This window comes from Hippoglossus hippoglossus, chromosome 14 (genome assembly GCF_009819705.1).
Source record: "Hippoglossus hippoglossus isolate fHipHip1 chromosome 14, fHipHip1.pri, whole genome shotgun sequence".
In the NCBI taxonomy this organism is placed as follows: Eukaryota; Metazoa; Chordata; class Actinopteri; order Pleuronectiformes; family Pleuronectidae; genus Hippoglossus; species Hippoglossus hippoglossus.
The window spans coordinates 22,123,739-22,145,446 of NC_047164.1; the positions used below are offsets into that span (position 1 = coordinate 22,123,739).

A 21,708-nucleotide genomic window follows, 5' to 3' on the forward strand; every position below is an offset into this window, starting at 1 on the left:
AATTCTGACTGTTTCATTGTTCCTTAGTAAGCACTAATGTGAAGTACATGAAGAGGAGTGCAGAATGTGAGGTCGCCAAAAGTGTGTGACTGTGTGGGGATGAATGGTCACAGGTGAAATGAGCTTTGACAGGCAGCCGGGGTCGAGGGGGCTGGGGTCACCACGCCACTGCCTCTCTGTTTTTAACCCAAGACTTTTAACGGAGAAAGTCATTTTCAAAAAGAGACACAACTTTCTCCTCTAGGAGCCCAACTGGAAGTCTCTTTGTGGCTGATGTAAAACGTAGAACGTGAAAAGATAACAAGCAACTATTTATTTTATTGAGAACACAAGGAGGTTTGAATTTGAGAAGGCTGTAATGAAATATCTAACATTTACACAAAAACCAACATGGTTTTACACAAAATTCAACCAACTAAAATGTCATGAAGTTTTTGTTTTGATATGTGTTTATTCCAATCTCTGACATTGAGTAACTCCTTATTAAAAAGGGTGGGGACGCCTGCTCTCATTATCCACAAACTGAAAACAGACATCCAAATTCCATTTTGTTAGACACATAACTGGGAATATTTTATGACCGTAAATCATGAGCCTGACATAAAAAAACAAAGATAAATATTGAGACATCTTAGTGTACAATTTCCAAAGAAGAATTTGCCAACACGCAGCCCCCTTAGACAACAAATGTGCATAAAGGCATACTCTACACTCAAATAGTTTGCACAGGCTGGCTGAGCTGTGGGACAGGGAATGTTACTTGAACAACAGCTGGGGAGCGAAACCATCTGAGGCTTCTGCTGCTGACCACCCCCACCCCCCCGCTGCTGAAGCCACACTTCCATCACCTGCTCAGGGAGGAATCCTTGATGGGTTTCCGTGGGAAATACCAGACAGAAGCATCAGACAGTCAAACGACAGACCATCTCATGCCACCCATTCTGTTCCATGCTGCTACGTGACCCATGCCACCATGTATACTTTCGCACAGGAAGTAAAGGTGTGCTGTGGACAGTCAGTGCAACCCACTGGTCCGGGAAACAATGGCTGAGTTCCAAAGTGCTTTCATGGTAAGAATAGCAGACAGCTGGCGACCTCAATCACCTGCTGTGTCTGCTTGCGTCAGACATAACTGCTCTGTGTGCTATGGCACCCATGTTCTCCTCCGTTCAATAATATGTTCATTAGACAGAAAACATTGGCCTTTGTGACAATCAAAACAAAGTTGGATGCCACATACTTAAATAATGTGAAAAAATAATTTTGAATGAAACGTTTTCCCACATAGCTCTGAATCTATTTTTTTTAAGAAGATTATAATGCACTTTCTGGTGTTTACATGCAAATGGAAAAACAAAAACCTGGACACATCTGGGGCTTGAACCAGCGGGGGAATTCAAATCCCATGGAGTTTATCTCTGCCTTAACTTGTCTGCCCAAATGATACCGATATTACCACTTTACAGGCACCATACAGTAAATGTTCACCAAGAACTTGGTAAAAGCGAACAGAGTGACGACAATATCCCATCCAATAGACACTAGCATCACCAGTCAGCTTGTTGCCCATTACAAGGAATACCCAGAACTAAAAAAAACTAAACTGAACAGTGGAGTAAAACTCAACTCCATAATACTCTTTACTGAGACATGCTCAGCAGGCCAAGAGCTGACAAGCCATCACTGATTGGTAAAGCTCCAGGTTCAGTCTGGTTAAATGCATCAATCTCAACACTGTAAGGACAACAATAGTAAGATCATTGAAGACATGCACTTGACTTCGGAGAGTTTCCTGACATTCTCCTCATGTTGTGAACACATCTGACCAGAGAATCTACTACTGCGATGTTCATGTTTAAAAAAGAAAGAAAGTCCTGAACAATTAAAAATGGTTGTATAGAGTAGGCAGAAGTGGTCAAGATCTCCTTCATAATGATTGCTATACTCAGATCTGACTAGGACCTTTACACTGGATACCAGCCCATAATAGTAGTCCTTCAGAGCTTGTAAGCTTGCCTGACTGTAGAAATGCACTTCTCGCTGAACAACATTACCACGCTAACAATTGCCCCAAAGGAAGCCGCCCACAGATGTGAGCGCTGATGATCTTGAGTGTTGATGATCTGAGATAAAACTGTACAGTCGCTCAGTTCTGCGCGAGTGATTCTTGGCAAGGAAAGGGACCGGCAGCGGAGTGGGTTGGGGGGGGATGTGGGGGATTCATTACATTGAGCGCTGGCTGGACGGAGGCTGTTCAGAGACGCTCATCAGCATGGATATACAGAATCCCTCTGAAAGTGTGGCGGAAAGCTCATGAAACCATAAGATCATTGTTCTAGCTCAAACCAGATTGGGCCAGAGTTATATGGCTTTGGGGTGGAGTGCGGTGGGTGTAGGGGTTGGTTGTCTGTTGTGTGTTTTTTCTCCTCTCACGAAGAACATACACACTTTCTGAGGCCGTGTGTGTGCACCGTAAACTTTACCCCTGCCGACTAAAAGGCTTTTGTTCTCTTGTTTTCTGCTGTTGTGTCTTATTTTCTCAATAAATTATTTGTTGACTCTTTGCTTTTGTATGTTGAATATTTCAGGAAGTGCACATCTGTGCTCTCTCTCTCTCCCTTGGTTCAAGAGAATAACTTTGAGACGTGGCTTTGTTTTTAGAACTGAGTGAGACCAGAAAGCCCATTGAAACTAATGAAGAAATTAGTCAAACACCTGAAATACAAGGCACAGTTTTGTCTTAGAAATGTCCTCTAATTTCACAAGGTTAAATGCTCTTTCCTTAAAGACAAGCTTTCCTCAAAGTGGAACTCCACTGTGATGTCACTGAGTGGTCAAGTTACATTGTGTGTAATTAAGCCACCAGGTTTTGAAAATGAAGAAAGCACACAAAAAAACAACCTTTCTTTGTATTCTTAATTTTGATCGTATTTTTTTTAATGGACAAAAATGCTATTGTACTTTACTTTAAGCTTTGCATTGTGGCACATGAGAGCAAGTTAATAAAGGTCTAATTAATCTTGCTTTGATTTTTAATATAATTTTCTTATCCTTTGTACGTTAGTTTCACTGTGAAAATTCAAAAGGGACAAAAAGAGAGTTGACCGTACAATAAAGCTGTGAACTTGCGGGTTTGTTGATCCCTGTTCATTAAAAAAATAGAATTTTTTTTTTTTTTTTTGTGTGGTATCTTTTCACACAACAAGGATATTTTCCATTGTCTTGGAAAATCCCAGATAATAATGCCATGTGATTATTGTGGCCCTATGAGGAAAACTCTAGTTCCAGATGGTTTTTTTTAAGGTTACCTTTTAAGCTCCGATAGTGACCATTGTATAAATATGTTAATCTTCAGAAGTAGAGCAGTCTAGTGAAAGGAAATGGTAGAGTAGATAACACGGTCATTTTGGGAATGACTCTGCTCTGTTGGAGGATGTGAGGCTAAATGTTGAGAAACTGACAATTTAGTTTAATTACAATCTTAATGGCTAAAGAAATCAGGAAATCCCTTAACGCAGATGGGCTGTGGAATATTCACTGGCTCATCCTGTTTTGACCTTAATTTCTTCCTCTTTTCCATCATTTAGTCCAGGTCAATACACAGAACAGTGTTAGAAAATATTTTAAATCCTATGCTCCTCTTCCTTCAGTGGACAGTCTTGATAATGTCAGTTCAGTACTTTACTGTAAGGCTGTGATCAGCTTTAACATTTTGAGTGACCTGTTCCATCGATGGCAAATGCCTGACAAACCCCTCACGCTGAAATCCAGTCAAATTGCTTTCTTGTGCCTCTGTTGCTTTCTATGACACAGAAACCATGCAGACCCTCATGTAAAGCCCCCTCGATTGGAGCTCAGACAGGGGCCAGCCACAATGTTACAAACTCGTCATCTATGTGTGGCATCCTGACAAATATCTGAGGCACTCGCTCAACTAAGTATGCCCTCACACACATTTGGCCACAGAGCTGTGCACTGTATGTTGAGCTTCCACTCTAGCCTGATTCACGCAAAGTCTAAAACGCATGGACAATCCGGGTACTCATGATCTTTTCTGACAGGATCAGGAAATTCCATTAATGCTCCTCAATATCAACCATTTCTTTTCTCTTTAAGTATTTATTCCTGTTCCATCCAACAAAACTTGGAAGGAGGGTAGTCCACTTTGAGCAGAGAAGAGCATTCAGCTGAAGATCTTGTTGTCTGGATTTCATTCTTATCTTTCATTTGGCCTAAAAGCAACTGGTGTACGAGATCAATACCATTCAGATCAATGCCATTCAGATGGCTTTCTGCCAAAAGTGCTATCAATTCCAGTTCAATCTCAACATATTTACCACTAAGTAGCCCATAAGGGATAGCCCTCACACCATATGGCCAGACAGTCTGGTAACAATCTGCCAACTCTATCTGTCCAGTCTGCTGAACGCACACTGTGCTGTTACTGGTGGGCTTTCTATAGCAGCAGAGCGACTGATAAGAAACAATTAAATAGATACAATACAGCATTTACAATTTACCTGAGAAAAAATACATTACTTATCTGTTATTTACTAGTTTAAAATTATAGTTAATTTTGGGGCGGAGGGTCCTTATTAGTTTTGTGTGGGGAATCAGATGAGAAGTTTGACAAACTTATGTCAGTAGATTAATATGAAGCTATAGCAAGCGTCTTAGTTTAGCATAAAGAAAGGAAATCACTGTGGAGGGTAACAAAATCTGCCTTCCAGCAGCTTAGAAGCTTACTAATCAACACATAGTATCTGGTCTGTTAAAATATTTATTGGCTTTGAGCAGTTTCCAGGTATCCAGCTGAGATTCCGGAAAGTTCACACTCGCAGCCATGAAATACTGCAAACAAATAGCCCTCTATTAAAGTAATGGAGGGTTGTTGATTTACACTTTGTTTTTTGTACGGATTAAAGAAACAAGCTATAACATGTTAATTATTGAATGTTTAGAGGAGCTTTTTTGGTGGATTTTGTTGCCGAGTTCATTCTGCGTCTTAAAGCAAAATGTTCCCTAACTGCTGACTTGATGTCAGGGTTATCCATCTTGAGCTAATTAGACTTGTTCTAATTTTACTTGATCATGATTGGACCAAAAATAGTCACGTGGTATATGCAGTTGGAAGACAATAATGTTGATCCCTCTTGAACTCACTTTTATTCTGCATTATTATTCTAGGTCTTACATCAACTGCCCTTGTGTTTTTTTTGTTGTTTGTTACACAATGTACTCTTCTGCAGCTGCTGTGGCACTTTAGTCCAAGACAAATTTCCTCATGGGCACAATAAAGTATATTTGATTTAATAAATAGGTTTAATGTATAATATTTACAAAATTTAATTTGAATAGAATGTTATTTTTTTGATTTACATGTGTTAATTGTGAAAGGAAAAATTACTTTTGTTACTTTGTGAAGTCATGAGAGCTCAACAGGCAGCCGTGGCAGTGGGTTGGGGGTGAGGCAGTTCACCGCCCTGTATCATGATACAAGATTGTGGACGTGTGTATAACGGTTTCGGTCTTGGTTTCAGAATGGTCACACCCCTATATGAAGATGATATATTTTTTGGGTATGAACAAGAAAAGCCTCCTGTGCTGTTAAGTGTCATGTCTGCTGATAAAAAGTCAAAGTGACATCTGAATTCCATTAGGCTCGGATTCCAAAGCAGGCTTAGGCAGTTGCAGCAAATGTCCCAAAGCAAATTTGAACCAAGATCTAATTTGTGATTTATTCTCAGAGTCAGCAGTCTCCCATATTATTTTAAGATGAACTTGAGATGGCGTGAAGAATGACTGCCGATAATCTGACGCTGGATTTCACCTCAATGCACCTCAATACTAATTGTAACACTGAACTGATAAATCAAAAAAAGACTAAATGTGACCCGCAAGAAACACTTTACTGAGAAATCTACTGCATCACTACTATTATTCTATTACACACAAACACACAAACATACACACACACAAGTTAATCATCACTAATAACTCATTTGGATGCGCACCAAGATTTCTGTGTCATGTCTTACCCCGAGCACTCTGAAATCCCCTGTCTTCCGCTTGTCCTGCCAAGTTTGGAGCTACTGAATCCCTCTTTTAAGACATGATGACTAGGATCATGTCCTGACATACAGTAGATTCTTAACCTCGGAGAAATTATTTTTTCTTTTCAATTAGGAGGGTGTTATAAATATATTTCAGAACTTGGTTGTAATTCCTAAGCTACACTCAGTGCTTCTTGAGTCTAAAAATGTCAGGCTTGCCAGCACGTAATAAATAATTTCCTCATTTTATTCATTTTTAAGTTGAGAACATCAAGGACTAGGTCTTGCTCACTGACCAAGCTCCATCCATCATTTCTTCGCTGCATCCCAGAGGGTGCCACTAACCCGCATTAAGTCCCCCATCTGACATTAAGTGTCTCCTCAGTAAAAGGGTGCATTTACCCGTAACCATTGGCATGACCTCCTGTCAAACAGGTGCATCCACACCCCCTAATACCTCCACTGTAGCTTGATGCTCACTTGAAATAAGCCTGGAGGGGGTAGATGTAGGTGTGGAGACCTATACAACCTACATTTTAACACACTACCACATGCAACTGCTCAACAGAGGGATATCTCATGGTAATAGTATAACAAGCACTATCAATCACAGATACAGCTCAGATGAGATTTTCCTACACTGCTGCTTGTCACTTATTTCCCCCAAAAACCATGAAAAGAAAATTACTTTTTATCAACTCTTATCATCTTTCCTAAGGGTGATGTTCCAAGGTGACGATCAAGACCAGGAAAAACAAATCTGTAGTCACAACAGACAAAAGTTATTTTTCTCCAGCTTGCGCAAGCTGTTGTGAGATTCTAGGCACTATATTTGACTTCTCTGGGATCTCGTCTCCAAGGAAACACACATACACAGTTTTGTTTATGAGCTACCCCTGATATCTTGTTGGTATTGTGGCTACATGTCATCAGATGAGTTTAATCATCATCAGTCACTGGTTCTATAATATAATCCAGAGAATGAGATTCACAAAAGACAGATTTCTGATCTTATTTCAGGTCAGTAAGACTGTACAGTCATATTTCATTCTGCCAAGAATCTTCTTAAACATTGTTTATCACTGACTGATAACTCATGGTCTCCCTGCCTTACTTTTTTTTAAATGAAAACTGAAACTGTGAACTCCAAGGAAACTTAAAAAATCCGGTTCAAAATGAGGCAGAAAAGCTTTTAGCCATGACACAGGCTACCTTTCAAGTTCATTTAAATATTTTAGTATGATAGTAGGGCTTACCTGGCCCTGGTTCCTGCCATTAATAGTCCCTGGAATCCCTATGTGACCTAACACGATCAAACATCATCTGGGCTGTAATGTTATTTTAGTTCTATTGCTGTTTTTTCATCAATTCACGTTCGAATAAAAAACGATCCCGGAACCAGAGAGAAAAAGCTGATATGTTGAGCTGTTGTAAGTATATAAGTTTTTCCTACGGTCATTATCACAACGGATGTTTTTAATGGCAGAGCCGATGGTTTGGAAAGAACTGTGATCAAACACCTGAGGTTGTCAGATGACTTGGCCTTGTGGCTATTTTTAGATGGTAATTGCCCTTTTGTTACAGCCCGGTAAACAAAAGATGAATCCACAGCGATTATCTGGTTATGACTCTCAGCGGGAGCGCAGCCTCCAGCTCTTTCCTCTCTGACCGACAGCAGCTCAGCCACATGCAGTTCATTGCCTCTGCCATGTCATTAATGAAACCCCTAATTATTTCACTAAGCTGACAGCATCCCAATGCTTGATCGATGCTGGTCTCTTTTGACCTATTGATGTACTCCGTCAGTATCCAGTGAACACAAGAGCAGAAAATCCTCTGTGGTGCCTCGTCCCTCCAGGGACCATGTGACCACAGTTATCATCAAACAGGAAGCCACTCTTGCGCTGCCCTAAGCTCAGACAGCCAGTATGGAGGCATCTTAGAGATTATCCTGTTGATCTGCTGTATCTAAACATTGAATAATAATGTTTTGTCTAAACAAACAATCACGTAGCAGACTATGGGTGAAAAGACATAATTTCCAAAAGCTCATTACTCTAAACAGGATGACAATTAACTCCCTTTCTCCTGACTACCTCTTGGTCATACCCCTGGTAGTAGTTTATCGACAAAACATTAGAAGAGAACATTCTTTCTCCAAACTGAGACCATTATAACATTTTCAAATGGAGTTTTTGGCCTGTACGCAGTGCCTGGAGGCTGGTTCCAGTTTATGGTTCTTTCACATGGTTGTCTTATTGACATTTGAAGCACGCACATGCCACTGCCATTTCTGGAACGTGAGCATATTAACATTTGCCTTTCAACCTCGGCATCTGCCGTGGGTTCCTGCAAGCGAGCGCTGATAAAAGCGGGGTGCTGTATTCCTTCTCTGTGTCAAGTTAAAGTGGATTTCTGTCTCAGGAGATGAAGCGTCACACCCTGCTTGTTTTCTGAATGCCTTCAACTAGCAACAGTGCTGAGCTTTCTTCACCACTCCCCCTTTCGGCTCTGACCTCAGCCAGCTCATCAACAGGCCTCCCTTTTATCTCAGAGGAAAACAGGTGGTTATGATTGTTAGGCAGTGCGCATGTGATGAGAAAGACTCTCCCTCCATGTGTTTTCTATTTGGAATGCTGCATTTGCTAACGTGCACACTCAGGTTTGGGAGGGACGCAGAAGATATTTGTGGTCACGCCTGCGACGCGGCTCCAAACACCACTGCCCACTCCTGCTCAGCTGTTTCTGCTCATTCCACAGGAAGGACCATGTGCCACTTTGACTTTATTCCGTGCACACATACACATGGCTGACTGCAGTGATATGAAAATGATTGCAAAACTGTGTTATTTTGTTAAAAATGTATTACACAACTCCCAGTTAGGCAATAAGGACAAACCAGCCCATGGTAACAGCAAAATTCTTTCCTGCTGAGCGCAGAATGACAGCTATGATAAATGTGTTATGCCCCTGACACATCTCACTCAGGGGTGTCTGCTGAGATGAACTCCTGACTTTTGACAAACAAATGCGGTGCAGCAAGGGACCTTTTTTGTTTTTCTATCCCTGTTTTACTCTGCCATTTACTTCTCTGCCGTAAAATGTCAGACTGTATGTGACTTGCCCACAGGGGCCGTACATGCCATTCAGAGAGTGCTTCAAACATTTGCTCACAAGCTTTGGGTGAGTAGGGAAACATCTGACAACGTGCACCTCCGAGGGGAGCCGCTATCAGCAGTTATCTTGGGGCACACTGACTCCTGCCACTCCAAACGGCTGTGCCACACATGCCAAACAATGAGAAAAGTGCCAACACTGGGCTCGACTGCAGACAAATGTTTGAAGTGTGCTGGGTAACGTCATCCAATGAGAACCCCAGTCAAAGCTCTGTGAGTGATGCAATGACTTATCAGCAAAGAACACAGGGAAGGCTTAACAACAACCAGAGGACAGATTTCTCCGTTATCTTATCCATTCAGATAAAGTGAGGCTCCAATTGGATTAGGCTGACATCCATGAGTGAAAACAAAGATAATGCGAAGTCATAAAAATGCCAATTATCTAAGGAGGAGAATTCAAATTCAACACTTGAGCAAGTGTGAAAGGTGATTAACTGAGCCTGAAACATTATGTACACAATCTGAGTCTACTTTTCAGGTAGTTGCTGATCAGGTTTTTACAATTGTATTTTTGCTACTGATGAAATGTTCTCTTGTTGTTACAGTTAAATAAAAAAATACAGCAATGAGGTCCGACATGTTCAGATGTATGCACGTGGTTCACATGAGTGTCAAAGCAGTGATCTCAAAGTTTATATTTGCTCAGTACTAATCCACTCCACATATCTTGGCCATGCTCTTGGCAGGAGGGGTTCTGGCCGACGTCCCCTGAAAAGTCCGAACCACTTTCTTTGGAATATTTTGAGTGAAATGGCTCAGATGAAGCCAACAATGGAAAATATCAATGCATTCCATTAGATCAGATTGGAAAGTCTGCTGTAAGCATGTCTATTTAAAATAACAATGGCTCTCGTCTTTCGCTCTGCTGACAGATGTCTGTGCTGATATATGCAGCTATGTTCAGTCGTGCTGGCTTTGGCCTTCACTTGGTACTGCTGGAGTTGCGAGGCCATTAAGTTGGTCGTTTCCCAAAGAATGTCGTGAATCGAAAATAACAAGCAGAGTGTGACTCACAGAACAAGCCCAACTCACTTCATGGAACGTCACAAACTGAATTTGGAGCAGAGCTGTTCCAAAATACAACAAACATTCTAATTACAGTCAGTCCCTATTAGTAATAAGTGCCTATCAGCACCAATTAGTAATTCATAACACGGCTTGTGGCCAGCTTCCGTCAAGCCAGATTTGTCCTGTTTCTAAAGACAGAGGCAAAGCTGGCTGGGGGCGAGTCGGCCACATGGCTAAGCCCTGCCCAGGCAAGACAAAAGAAATTCTTAAATCTTCGCCAGTTCACTGCTCCCCCCTGAAAATGTCAATTTAGCTGCTATCATGCCCTGCCACAAATTCACACAGGGGAATGTCATTAAGAGTAGTGACTTTGAAATGTATCGCTCAGGAAAAAAAATTGTGCACACAGCCTCGAGGTATGTCAGGAGAGAACAGTGTCGAGCACAGCAACAGATTTCAAACAAGCTCCACAGCGATTCCTAATTAAAGCAAAGAGAATGAGCCAATTCATACACGTGAGAGATCACAGGAGGGTCTTATGTCAGCACTTTCCTTTGATCTGTATCACCATGCCCTCACACCTTGCTTCATCTTCATCCAACAAGAAACCAGAGAAAAACCAGCAGCACATTTTATACTAAACCGTGATGGTAACATTATCACCACAGTACACTTATTAATGCGTGGACAGAGAAAAGGTACTTTATCGAAAACATAAAACAAAAGGAACGCTCTTGAAACTCTAAGCCAAGTTTTTTTAGTTTTTTTTAATCACGATCAAAGAAGGCCATAAGGAGATTACTGTCCGTATCAGGAATGCATTGAAGGGTACATTACTTCAACCCATGAATTATTTCCTTTTCTTTTTCAGCCTCAATTTTTATGATTTAAATTATAGATTTACATAGCCCTGGTTAAAGTTTTTTACTTACTGAGACATATAAAAAGCAAACATAAATAAAAGAAATTATGAATTAATCGCTACATTGCACAGCAACAAGTGGCATTCGCTACTTTATCACAAATACAATCTTGTTAAATTAATAGTAATTTTTGGGACATATATTTACGAGGAGTCCTCGTCTCTTACAGGTTGAGCTACGTTTATCTTGTCCAACTGTTGGAATGATAAACTGAGGGTAATCAGTCTTTCTTTCGGCCGAGGTGGGGGGGCAGTGAAACGAATTGATTTAGTGGCTGGTTGTGTTTTCAGCAGCTCCAGCTCAGGAGCGCTTTGAAAGGGTCCAGCGGCCGCGGGAGGAGGAGGAGGAGGTGGAGGAGGGGGCCGAGGACACTCGGCGGCCCGGGCTCCGGCTCTGGCTCCTCCCGCGGACAGCCCCGCTGTATTCCGCCGCAGAGAGGAGGAGGAAAATAACCGTTATCTCGCATCACTTGTTCCAACATCTCTGCCTCCGCCGCAGCTCCAGACCCGCGTTAAATAGTTAACGGGGCAGCGAAACCGCTCTGAAACCACATTCACCTCACACACACGAAGTCCACTCGCGAGACTGAAACTTTCTGTTCATCCCAAAGTGAGGAGGAAACGAAAGAGGAGACAAAAACGTGGCGGCTGGAGCGGGCTGTGAAATGCGCCGCTACCTGACCTGCCGTGAGACCCGCCATGCTAACATGTGGCTACACACGGAGAGTTTGTTTCACCCCACAGCAACATACGCTTTTCCACCATTAAAAATAATAACAGACATTCAACAGTGGAGGCAGAGTTAGCGATGCGGTTTGAGGGGGAAACAATAGCAGCTTAAAACCAGCGCCTCTCCGCGTACATCTGCAAGTGACGTTAACAGCAAGTTGTTTCTAAAATGGCGACTATATTTGCCTTTTTTAAGATAATTAAAAACTATATTAGCTTGGTGCCGGGAGGACCGTGCTCGCTGTCAGTCTGCCCCGAGTTTAACCGAAGACACTTTCTGAGGCGAACTCCGCTATTTCAGATGGAAAAACCTCGACCAAACACACGCAGAAGTGACGAGTAATGGACGGCTTCTCCCTCCGGGAGTTAGAACAGGAACGGCAGCCGGTGAGAAAGCATATAAAAGTACTTACAGTGAGTTGAGAGGAGAGTCAGGAGACAAGCCAGACGTGCTTTCGCCATCTTGGAATCGATGCAATGCTCGGTTTGACTGGACCGTACATGCGCAAAGTGGCGACGCGACCGATGGAGCGAGGGAGAGAGAGGTAGGCAGGGAGTGGGAGAGCGAGAGAGAGAGAGGAAGAGGGAGGGAGGGACAGAAGGAGGGAGGGGGTATCTATTATATTGTGGTCTCCATAGCGACCGAGAGCATCACTCACTCAGACGGGACTTTATAGTTGACACGAGGTGGGAGGCTTCTTACTGCGGTGGATTTATACAGTACGGATCCAGGCAGCAGCTGGGGGCTCAGATAGGAAACACTCCGGCCTCCAGCCCCTCTCCTCTTGTGTCTGTGGGATTATTCCATTCAGTTCTGTTTAATTTGTCTTGCGCCACATCACAACATACATTTCTTTGAGTCACTTTACGACACGTCCCACAACCAGAAAACACTTTATCAACTGCAGAGAGAACAAATAATCACTTTTAAAGGGAGAGTTCAGCCAAAAATCTAAATTCACTCATTATCTATACTCATCACGATGCCGATGGAGGGGCGGGTGAAGTGTTTGAGTCCACTAAACACTTTTAGAGTTTCAGGGTTAAACAGTGTTGCAGCCAGTTCCAATACAATTGAAGCAAATGGTGACCACTTTTTAAAACGTGAAAAAACAACAGAAAAAAACACTAAATGTTCCATTCTGCTCCTGTGGTGTCATCCAAGTGTCCGTATGCCCCGACAATTTTATGTTTTCTTTTCTGTTGTTTTTCTCATTTGAAGAATTGGTCACCAGTTACTTCAATTGTATTGGATTTAGCTGTTTACCCCTGAAACTCCAAAAGTGTTTTGTGGACTCAAACACTTCATCCACCCCTCCATCGGCATAGTGGTGAGTAGCTAATGAGTGAATTTAAATTTTTGGGTGAACTATCCCTTTTACAAGAAGAAACCTCAGACTCAATGTGGGCCGCCATCTGCCTCGACCGGTTGGGTGCGAGGAGAAAAAACTGGGGAGAGAGGAAAAGGTGGGTGGAGAAGAGTGGAGAGAAGAGAGAGAGAGGGGGTGGCTGTTGTGTAACCATATAGGTGATGAAAATAATAAGAGTGACATATGATAATGTTGTTAATGATAGCAGCATCGGTTATGATGATGATGATGATGATGATGATGATTATTGTTATTATCTAATTGCTGAGTAGTGTCAGATCTGGATCCTGCAGTTCTGAAGTGGTACCTGCAGAATGAGAGAGAGAGAGAGAGAGAGAGAGAGAGAGAGAGAGAGAGAGAGAGAGAGAGAGAGAGAGAGAGAAAACAGCACAAAATTAGTGGCATGCAGAGGGAGAGAGAGAAGTGCTTAGTGCGTGCTGGCTTAGTGCGTGGTGGGAGTTCCCTCCACGCACTAGCCAGATGAATAACAAAGTAGTGTATAGTCTCTTAAACAGACCACATTCACAGTTTACCTCAATAAAGAGGAAGGATGGGAAACTGTCAAGAGGCAATATCACAGTTATTGACATCTATGACTAAAACCTTAGGCGATAAAAACTATTAGGCAATTTCACTTTCACTATAAATCCAATTGCAAGCTGTAGAGGTTTCTTGGACAGCAAATACAAAATTCAGTCTGTAATTATTTCTCTTCTTGTGCATGAGAGGCCATTTCACTGTCCATAGAAATGTGTAATAGTTGTTGAGCTTGGTACCTTGTCAGCACTGAGACCAACATCATAGGCTACGACAGGCTTTCCATAAAATATTCACTGGCAATCTTTCATCGGCTGTAAATCATAGCCATGTCCGGGACTGCAGGCCTGTGCATATGTCAGATCCTGGTGACAGGCACTGCAGCCATGTCAGCCCAGAGCTTTCTTACCTTTATGCACATGATAGAACAACCGCAGCTTCGCACAGTCCCCGTCTCTGTCCACGGGCCTCCAGTTCCAGTAACATTCATTGCTTGCATCAAGCAGTTTACTCCCTCTGAGCCTTGTTATAACTCTACATTGACAGCTGATGCAGCCAGGAATATAAACGCTCCTCAGACCATGCCTGTGACACGCTAGTCAGCCACATCAAGCAGCTCCACAACAGGCACAACAAGGTTACCTGCATCTGTGTGGTGCAGAAACTCCAGATACCCACGACCATTTGACATGATCACACAGTGTGTATCAATACTGCATCATTATAGACTCATAAAAGTCTGTGACATGATTGCAGTCCTCACTACGTACTTCATTACTTACAGGATGTCTAAATATAGAAGTATGTCTAATTATGCCGGGATGCGAATGAATTGTGTTACATAACATATGTAAATCTGTTATTCATATACAGACTGCAATGTGAATCAGGTGTGGGTTTAACCACACTGTTTCCTAAAGGGGAAAATGTAAAGATAACAGTCATTAATACCCTTTTTTATGTATGGATTTGTTCAGAAACACTTCCAATACCACGATTACAAATAAACAATGAGAATGATGATGTCTAAATTTAGAGTTAATTGATGGATCCAGTGACTGGATGTTTTCTTCCAGGTGTCGCTTCTTTCTTCAAAGCATCTCACAGTTGCAGAGTTACATTAAACTGTAGAACGATCGTCTTCGTGCATTAGCGATACACACAAGATGTGTATAAGCAGATTGTGCACACGGTTTTAGAAACTGTGATTAAAACCATCTCAGTGTGAAATTGGAATTTTTGAAATAAATGTTCAAGAAAAAGAAGTTTGACTCACAGAGCAGCACCCTCAATCAGAAACGATTCTGTCATCTTAGCAGTCTGTGTGGGAAAAAGCAGGGTTTTGCCTGGGCCGTTCCACTTCCACTGTGTGCAGCTGATTTTGTACTGTTTATTTATTTATTTCATTTATTCAAAAGCTAAATCTTTTCACTTGTTACAGCATTTAAAATGAACGAAAAAGGTACCATAAAAACATTAATAGCTGTTGTATCTACACATTTTTTTAGTCATTGTACAGTATTTCAACACCCTAATAAAAACATGGTCCTTTCCATCAATGTTTTTAATAAATTAAATTTGAAATGTTAATAGTACCATATTTGCAATCCACCCACAGTATGGAAATCTAATTTTAGGGTAGGTTATGATGAATATAGTCATATAAATACATCGTCTTATGAGGTGTCATTAAGATCCTAAAGCATGATAATCCTTTCACGTGATATAGCACATATTTTGAATTGTCATGGCAGAGAGGTGAAAAACAACACTCACATAGGCAGACATAATACCATTTGATTAATGTCAACACTTTTCCTGCTTCAAACATTACAAACACAGAGGGGGATTCAGATTTTCAGAAACATATATATATATATATTTGATTCCTTGTTTTGGATTAGAGATAACCTTCATGTCTGTTCTTCATTAAAACATTGTTATACATGCGCACACACACACACACACACACACACACACACACACACACACACACACACACACACACACACACACACACACACACACACACACACACACACACTTATACTTCTATCTTAGTGAGAATAGGTTACCCTAACCCTAAACCTAATTCTAACCCTCAAACAGTGAGGACCTCACTCTGTAGTGTCTATGCTTAAAATGGTCCTCACAAAGAAGTAGAGGAACACACACACACACACACAAAGTCTCATTGTGCGCTGAAGTTTTATTACTCACACTGAACACGTCCACCATCATTGTTCCTAGTAAACTCACAGACGTGGTCACTGGAGCATTTCTGTGCAACTCTCTACTGCTTATGTGTGTCTGGAAAACCTAGTTTTACAGTGCAAAATAAATTAGAGTGATCATTAAAGTGTGTGTTTTTCCCCCAGTTATTGTGTTATGGCAAACAGAACTGGACCGCGGGGCTTTCATGTACTGAGCTCCTGCAGCCTGTGGGGAGATGATGTAAAACTGAGTGAGCTGGTCTGTGTGTCTGTGAGTTTAAAATGATGAAGGATGCAGAGGCAGATTCAATGAGAGACTGATTATTCTTTGTTTAGCTTAAATCTATTTCAGCTCGTTTCCTGTTCCTGCTGATGTGTTGTTGCACTACTGCCCTTTGACTGCTGCTATTACGACTTTTGAGTGTATGTGACTTTAATTGTGTTTTTGCTCATTAATATTTATGTCACTGTGTGCACAGCTGCGGTGCTTGTCATGATTCCTATTTCTTGGCCAAGGATTTCTCGGCAGAGCGGAGTTTTTAATCCCGATAAAAACAACTCAGTTACATAAAACACGGGGAGCACATTTGTATTCCACTGACACGTTGTAACAAAAACTGACATCAAAAATCTAAATATATCAAACTTTCTGCTTTCTGTGGTCTTTTTTTTGTTTTTGTTTTTTGTCAGGCCATTTGTTTTTTTTCTATTCTTTCCATTCAGCTGTGATAAGGTCCTTTGCTGGTCAGAGTCCCTGCATGGCGGGTGTATCTCCACACACAGACAGGCCTCCATGGATGCCAGATGGTAATATCTGATGGCATCCCAAAGGACCTGAAATTCCGCCCTAGTCTTTTATTGCTGTCATGCCAAGTCAATCCCGCACCATGAACATGGCACGGCAGATCACTCGGTATAAGGCCAAAATAGAGTTCAGATGTACTGTAAATTTCCCCCCTGAATTCATTGTTAAAAAAATCAATCTTCTCACAGCTTGAAGCGCAAACATTACCAGTTTATTATTGTTCAGATGAATCATGGGAGATTTGTGCACCTACTCAGAGAGGCTGCTGTCACCACTGCCAAATGCAGACATCCCTGCCATCAGCTCACAGTTACAAGGCTGAGTCTGCGCTCGAAGAATGTTTTCCTCTCAATGAGTAATGGCGAAAACCCTTGAGTAGGGACTTAGTTTTTTAAACATGCATGCCGATGATAATAAATGCAGCAAAAGCAAGCTCCTGAGACAGAGCTGACAATAAGGTGACAATAGCGTGTGCTCAACGGGCTACATTGCCTTGTGCCCAACATTTTTACATCGCAGTGAAATGAAACAGTAATTTTTTCACACTAGTGTACATTACTATTTAATATGTTTTCTTCTCAAGACTGCTCTGTTTCTCACGCCCTTTTCAAGACATCATACTTGCACTGTAGCGTGTTACATTCTGCAGCAGTGTGGCAAATTTCATGTCACATGTGCCTGCCATACAATCCAACCTGCAAATGAACATGCTTCTTTACAGAGGTAGATTCTCTGCATTCCTTCACTGGCTTCACCTGTTTGAGAAACTGAGAGAGAACATTGACATTTTACATCCTAACTAAGACGGAATGGAGTAAACCTTCCTGAAAAATACGATGACTTAGCGACTTATGATGTAGTAATTAGTAAATTAAAGCGGTTGATACATTTCTTTGACGTCTAAAGCCCAATTCTGCATCAAGTATATGCCGCCCTGTGCATAGACCTGTACCCTACGCAGAACCCTACAGTGTATCCTGACGTGCACCTCCCAAATAATAACTACGCATCAAGGCGACGCAAACTGCAAGAGCTGTGATTGGCCCACTTGGTATAAGAATCGCTGACAGTATTATAATCTCCTGCTTCGCCTCACTCTTTTTTTTGACGTCTTTCTTTAATTCATTGCATTTCTTTAAGAAAAAGTAATAGCTCTTTGTCACAGGGCAACACACTTCGACTGCATAACTGGGTTTGTCTCAGTATTTGTAACATAACCGCTTGGGCCAACCTTACACTCTTCAACATCTATCAGCTCCATCCCCAGCATGATAACACTCGCCATTGTTTTGAAGCAAACAGAGATGCCCAAGAACTTGTAAATAAGTGGAAGAGAAACCGGAAGAAACTCAACACAGTAACATAGAAACTCTACGGCCACGCAAGTCACGGCTCCACGCCCACTAGCGTTTCGGCGATGTAATTGCAGAGCGTCGCACAAACACCTACGCACAACTATGAATGCTCACAACGGCGTAGGCCCTGTGCGTAGGCTTCGTACGTACCTATGGCATAGCTTTGACACAACCATGAATCGGCCTTTGATCTGCAAGAACAGAACACTTCCTTTGAATTAGGTGAACATAGTTGCAAAGGTTTTGCCTTGTTCCCCCCGAAGCACATGGTGTTGCTCTTTTCTTTATTTGTCCAGGGAAGTCGGAATCACTGCTGATGCTGAATATCATGTGTTATTTATTATTGTTTTCACCCCTGTCTATTTGTTTGTTGGTTTGGTTTATTTGTTAGTACGCAAGATTACACAAAACAACTCAGCATTTAACTTTTATTACAACATTATTATTATTATGGAGAACTTGCCAGCTGCTGTAATGTCCTTGTTCTTTCTGGACTCTGTATTGGCCTCTGCCCAAAGTTGATACTTTAAGGAAATTAGTGTGAGAGGCACAACATTGTTTTGAACTAGTGTAAATTACATCTTAACAAATGGTCAGCAATATATGTATAATATATACCATGTTAACCATTGGCATACAAGCATACTATAATGTATAAGATAATAGCACGTATTAGCACTAATAAAGTAAATTGTACATTACTCACTTATTGCTTTAGCTAGTGTGGGTGTTATAAGCTACATAAGGTGGGGGGATCACCAAAGTTCTTACAACTCATCCTAGGAGGAACCCGAGGCTCCTGAATGTATACAATGTCAATTAACAACTGTTGATCACTGAAAATCCCACATGTTAACTTTATAATAGTGCTACAGTAAAGGTTAGGGACTAAAAGTAATTGGGATGCACCATCTATAAACAATAAAGGTTTTGTATAAAATACTGTGTCAATCTATGAATTAGATTTGTATAATTTGATTAATGGGTGAGAACTTGCTTGTGGCAGAAAAGGAAAGTCGGTAGTGAGCATTCAGTTGCTAATGTGGCTTAAAAAAACTAAAATAAAAACTTTCTTGAAGTTGCTATCGGTCAAAACAATATTCATTCAATACAGTATTCAAATCATCTTGAGAAAAAAAAATAAAAAATCCAAACGAGGATATTTTGAGTTTGGGGACTGTGTTATGGGAAAGGAAGGAAGGAAAATATAACAGAACATGTTCTCCTTACAGTTCAGTTATTTCAATACAACAATGATGTTGTGTCCCACAGAGTGTAGACAGATACAACACAACTAAATTATGCACCAAACGCATCAGGTTTCCCATTCTGATGTGGATGGAGGGGAGTAGAACTCTGCAACACACACACACACACACACACACACACACACACACACACACACACACACACACACACACACACACATACTTTCCACCCGCACGTACTGTACATACACACTGCATTTCCTCTTTTGTGTTCTTTGTGTTCCTGGTGTCTTTTGAATAATAGAAGTGGCTAGAGACTTATTGAATTCTCAGATTTACTTTCAGCACTTAGAACAACACTCGCCCTTTCTCCATTCAGTCAAAACTCATGCTGCTGGCACTAAGCCTACATAGAATTCACAAACCTCCCTCTCCTTCTTCTTACTTATCTGAGCTTTCTCTGACATTGCACTCGCAGAGAATTGGATGGACAACATGAGTAAGAGATGTTGAGCAACGCATTAACCTGGGAGTTCATGAAACAACAGAAGGGGTATTTACTTATTTCTTTTCTTGAAATATTTAGTATTCCCTTCACAAGAGCTGATTTGCTCAAGGCGTTACCATGTGTTAGTCTCACAGTCACATTCACAGAACTGTACCCAGCTCTTCTATATTCATATCTTCAGCTTTATTCTTGGAGAAAATTTGTCTAGCACTGATAATTGCACCATAGAGAATAATATTACCTCTCAGTTTTGATAAATCAAATTTTAGATTAATTGTTGTAAACCATTAGCCACTAAACACCAAGAACCACTCTTTTAAAATGTTACCAAACTCCTTCAGTGCAACCACAAGACTAAATCCTGATAAGACTGTCATTTCCAGACTTTATAGTGGTGCCATGTTTGGCCTGAAATTTGTCACATACATGTACGTTCTCAGTAGGATGGATCATGCAAAGATGATCCATCTCCTCTTTCTCCCACTGTCCTGAAATGAAACCAAAATATCCCGGATACGAGTACTGCCATCCTGTGCTAAAGGTGTCATTTGGAACCAGAGTCGGCACAGTAGCAATCAGGGGACTTGACCAGTCTCAGCTGCCAATCATGAAGTCCCACCCCTTTTTCACAGCAACAACTGACCAGAAAAAAGGAGGCTTGAACATCAGTGTGATAAGAACTATCTAAACTAAAAATGTGTATTTGGACTTTTCAGTTGGGTCCATGTTTCATTCACTAACATGGGGAAGGCAGGGTTTATGACATAGACTGTAGCCAGCCACGTTTATATCAGCCTCAATGGTTCTTTCTGTTTAGTGCTAACGTATTAGATGCTAACATACTGACATGGTGATGTAGTACATCTGTTAGTACTGTGGACGAATTTTTGAACATCCTCACACATTACTGTTGATGCCACTATATATATTGTATATTACACATTATATCTGTACAGGAGAATAGTGCCTGTCTAAATTCCATACTCCCTTCTCTCTCTAAGCAGTACCCAAGGTTAGGTTAAAGATAAAGGTGCATTGTTGTGTTTACGTTGAGGGACTTTCATATCTAACTCAGATGCCCCAGCATAGAGAGCCACCAACTTCAACTCTCACAAACTTGAACTCTTTTGCGTATTTCACCAGTGGCAAGACGTAAGGACACAATGTGATTTAGTTCTGCATACTTTAGGCTTAACTATACAATAGGATGCGAACACCTACATGTCACATAGAGAGTGACAGTAATTCTAGCCATTCATGGATGTGCTGTTAGAATGGGTGACACACGTAGAGGGAGATATATGGGGATGCTGTGGGAGACATCTTCAGACTTGGGGGTGACAATTGCTCATGTTACTGTGTTAGCGTTTGTATATTGTTCCACCTTGTAGTCTCCTTGATGCATCAAGTCTACATTAAAACCTTTTGCATAAGACATCAGCTGCTGCCTGAGTTCTATTTTCACGAGCTTCCAGAAAAGTTCCATAACAAGTACAATGCTGCTTATGGCAGCTGCTAACTAGTTGTACATTCTTAAGCGGCGCTTCCACCCAGGAATCTTTTGGCCAGGACCTAAAAGGTTCCTTCAGCCCATTGTTGTCTGCAATTTGACCACTGTCTAAAGACCCAGGAAGATTAGACAAATAGTCTAATGTGTGAAAAAGTGCCAGCAGTTTTTAATACGTCTTTTTTATGCGTGACTACTCAATAGTTCCCTTTCAGGCAGAAGGTGGCAATATTACCAGAAGAATGTACAACAACGCTGACGCTATGTAAAGAGGTCATGCAGGGCAGGCATTGTCATGTCTGCGGCATTGGAAA

The 21,708-nt window shown here is 41.4% G+C and overlaps 1 protein-coding gene across 1 annotated transcript in view; it reads right to left on the reverse strand.

Moving 5' to 3' along the window:
• jam3b (junctional adhesion molecule 3b) overlaps nucleotides 1-12,431 on the reverse strand; it is a 33,801-nt gene extending 21,370 nt beyond the window's left edge. Inside the window, exon 1 of the mRNA XM_034607420.1 lies at nucleotides 12,305-12,431. Coding sequence (XP_034463311.1) covers nucleotides 12,305-12,353 — 49 coding nt within the window. The 5' untranslated portion in view covers nucleotides 12,354-12,431. The remainder of the gene's footprint in view (nucleotides 1-12,304) is intronic.
• Nucleotides 12,432-21,708: the final 9,277 nt, after the last annotated feature.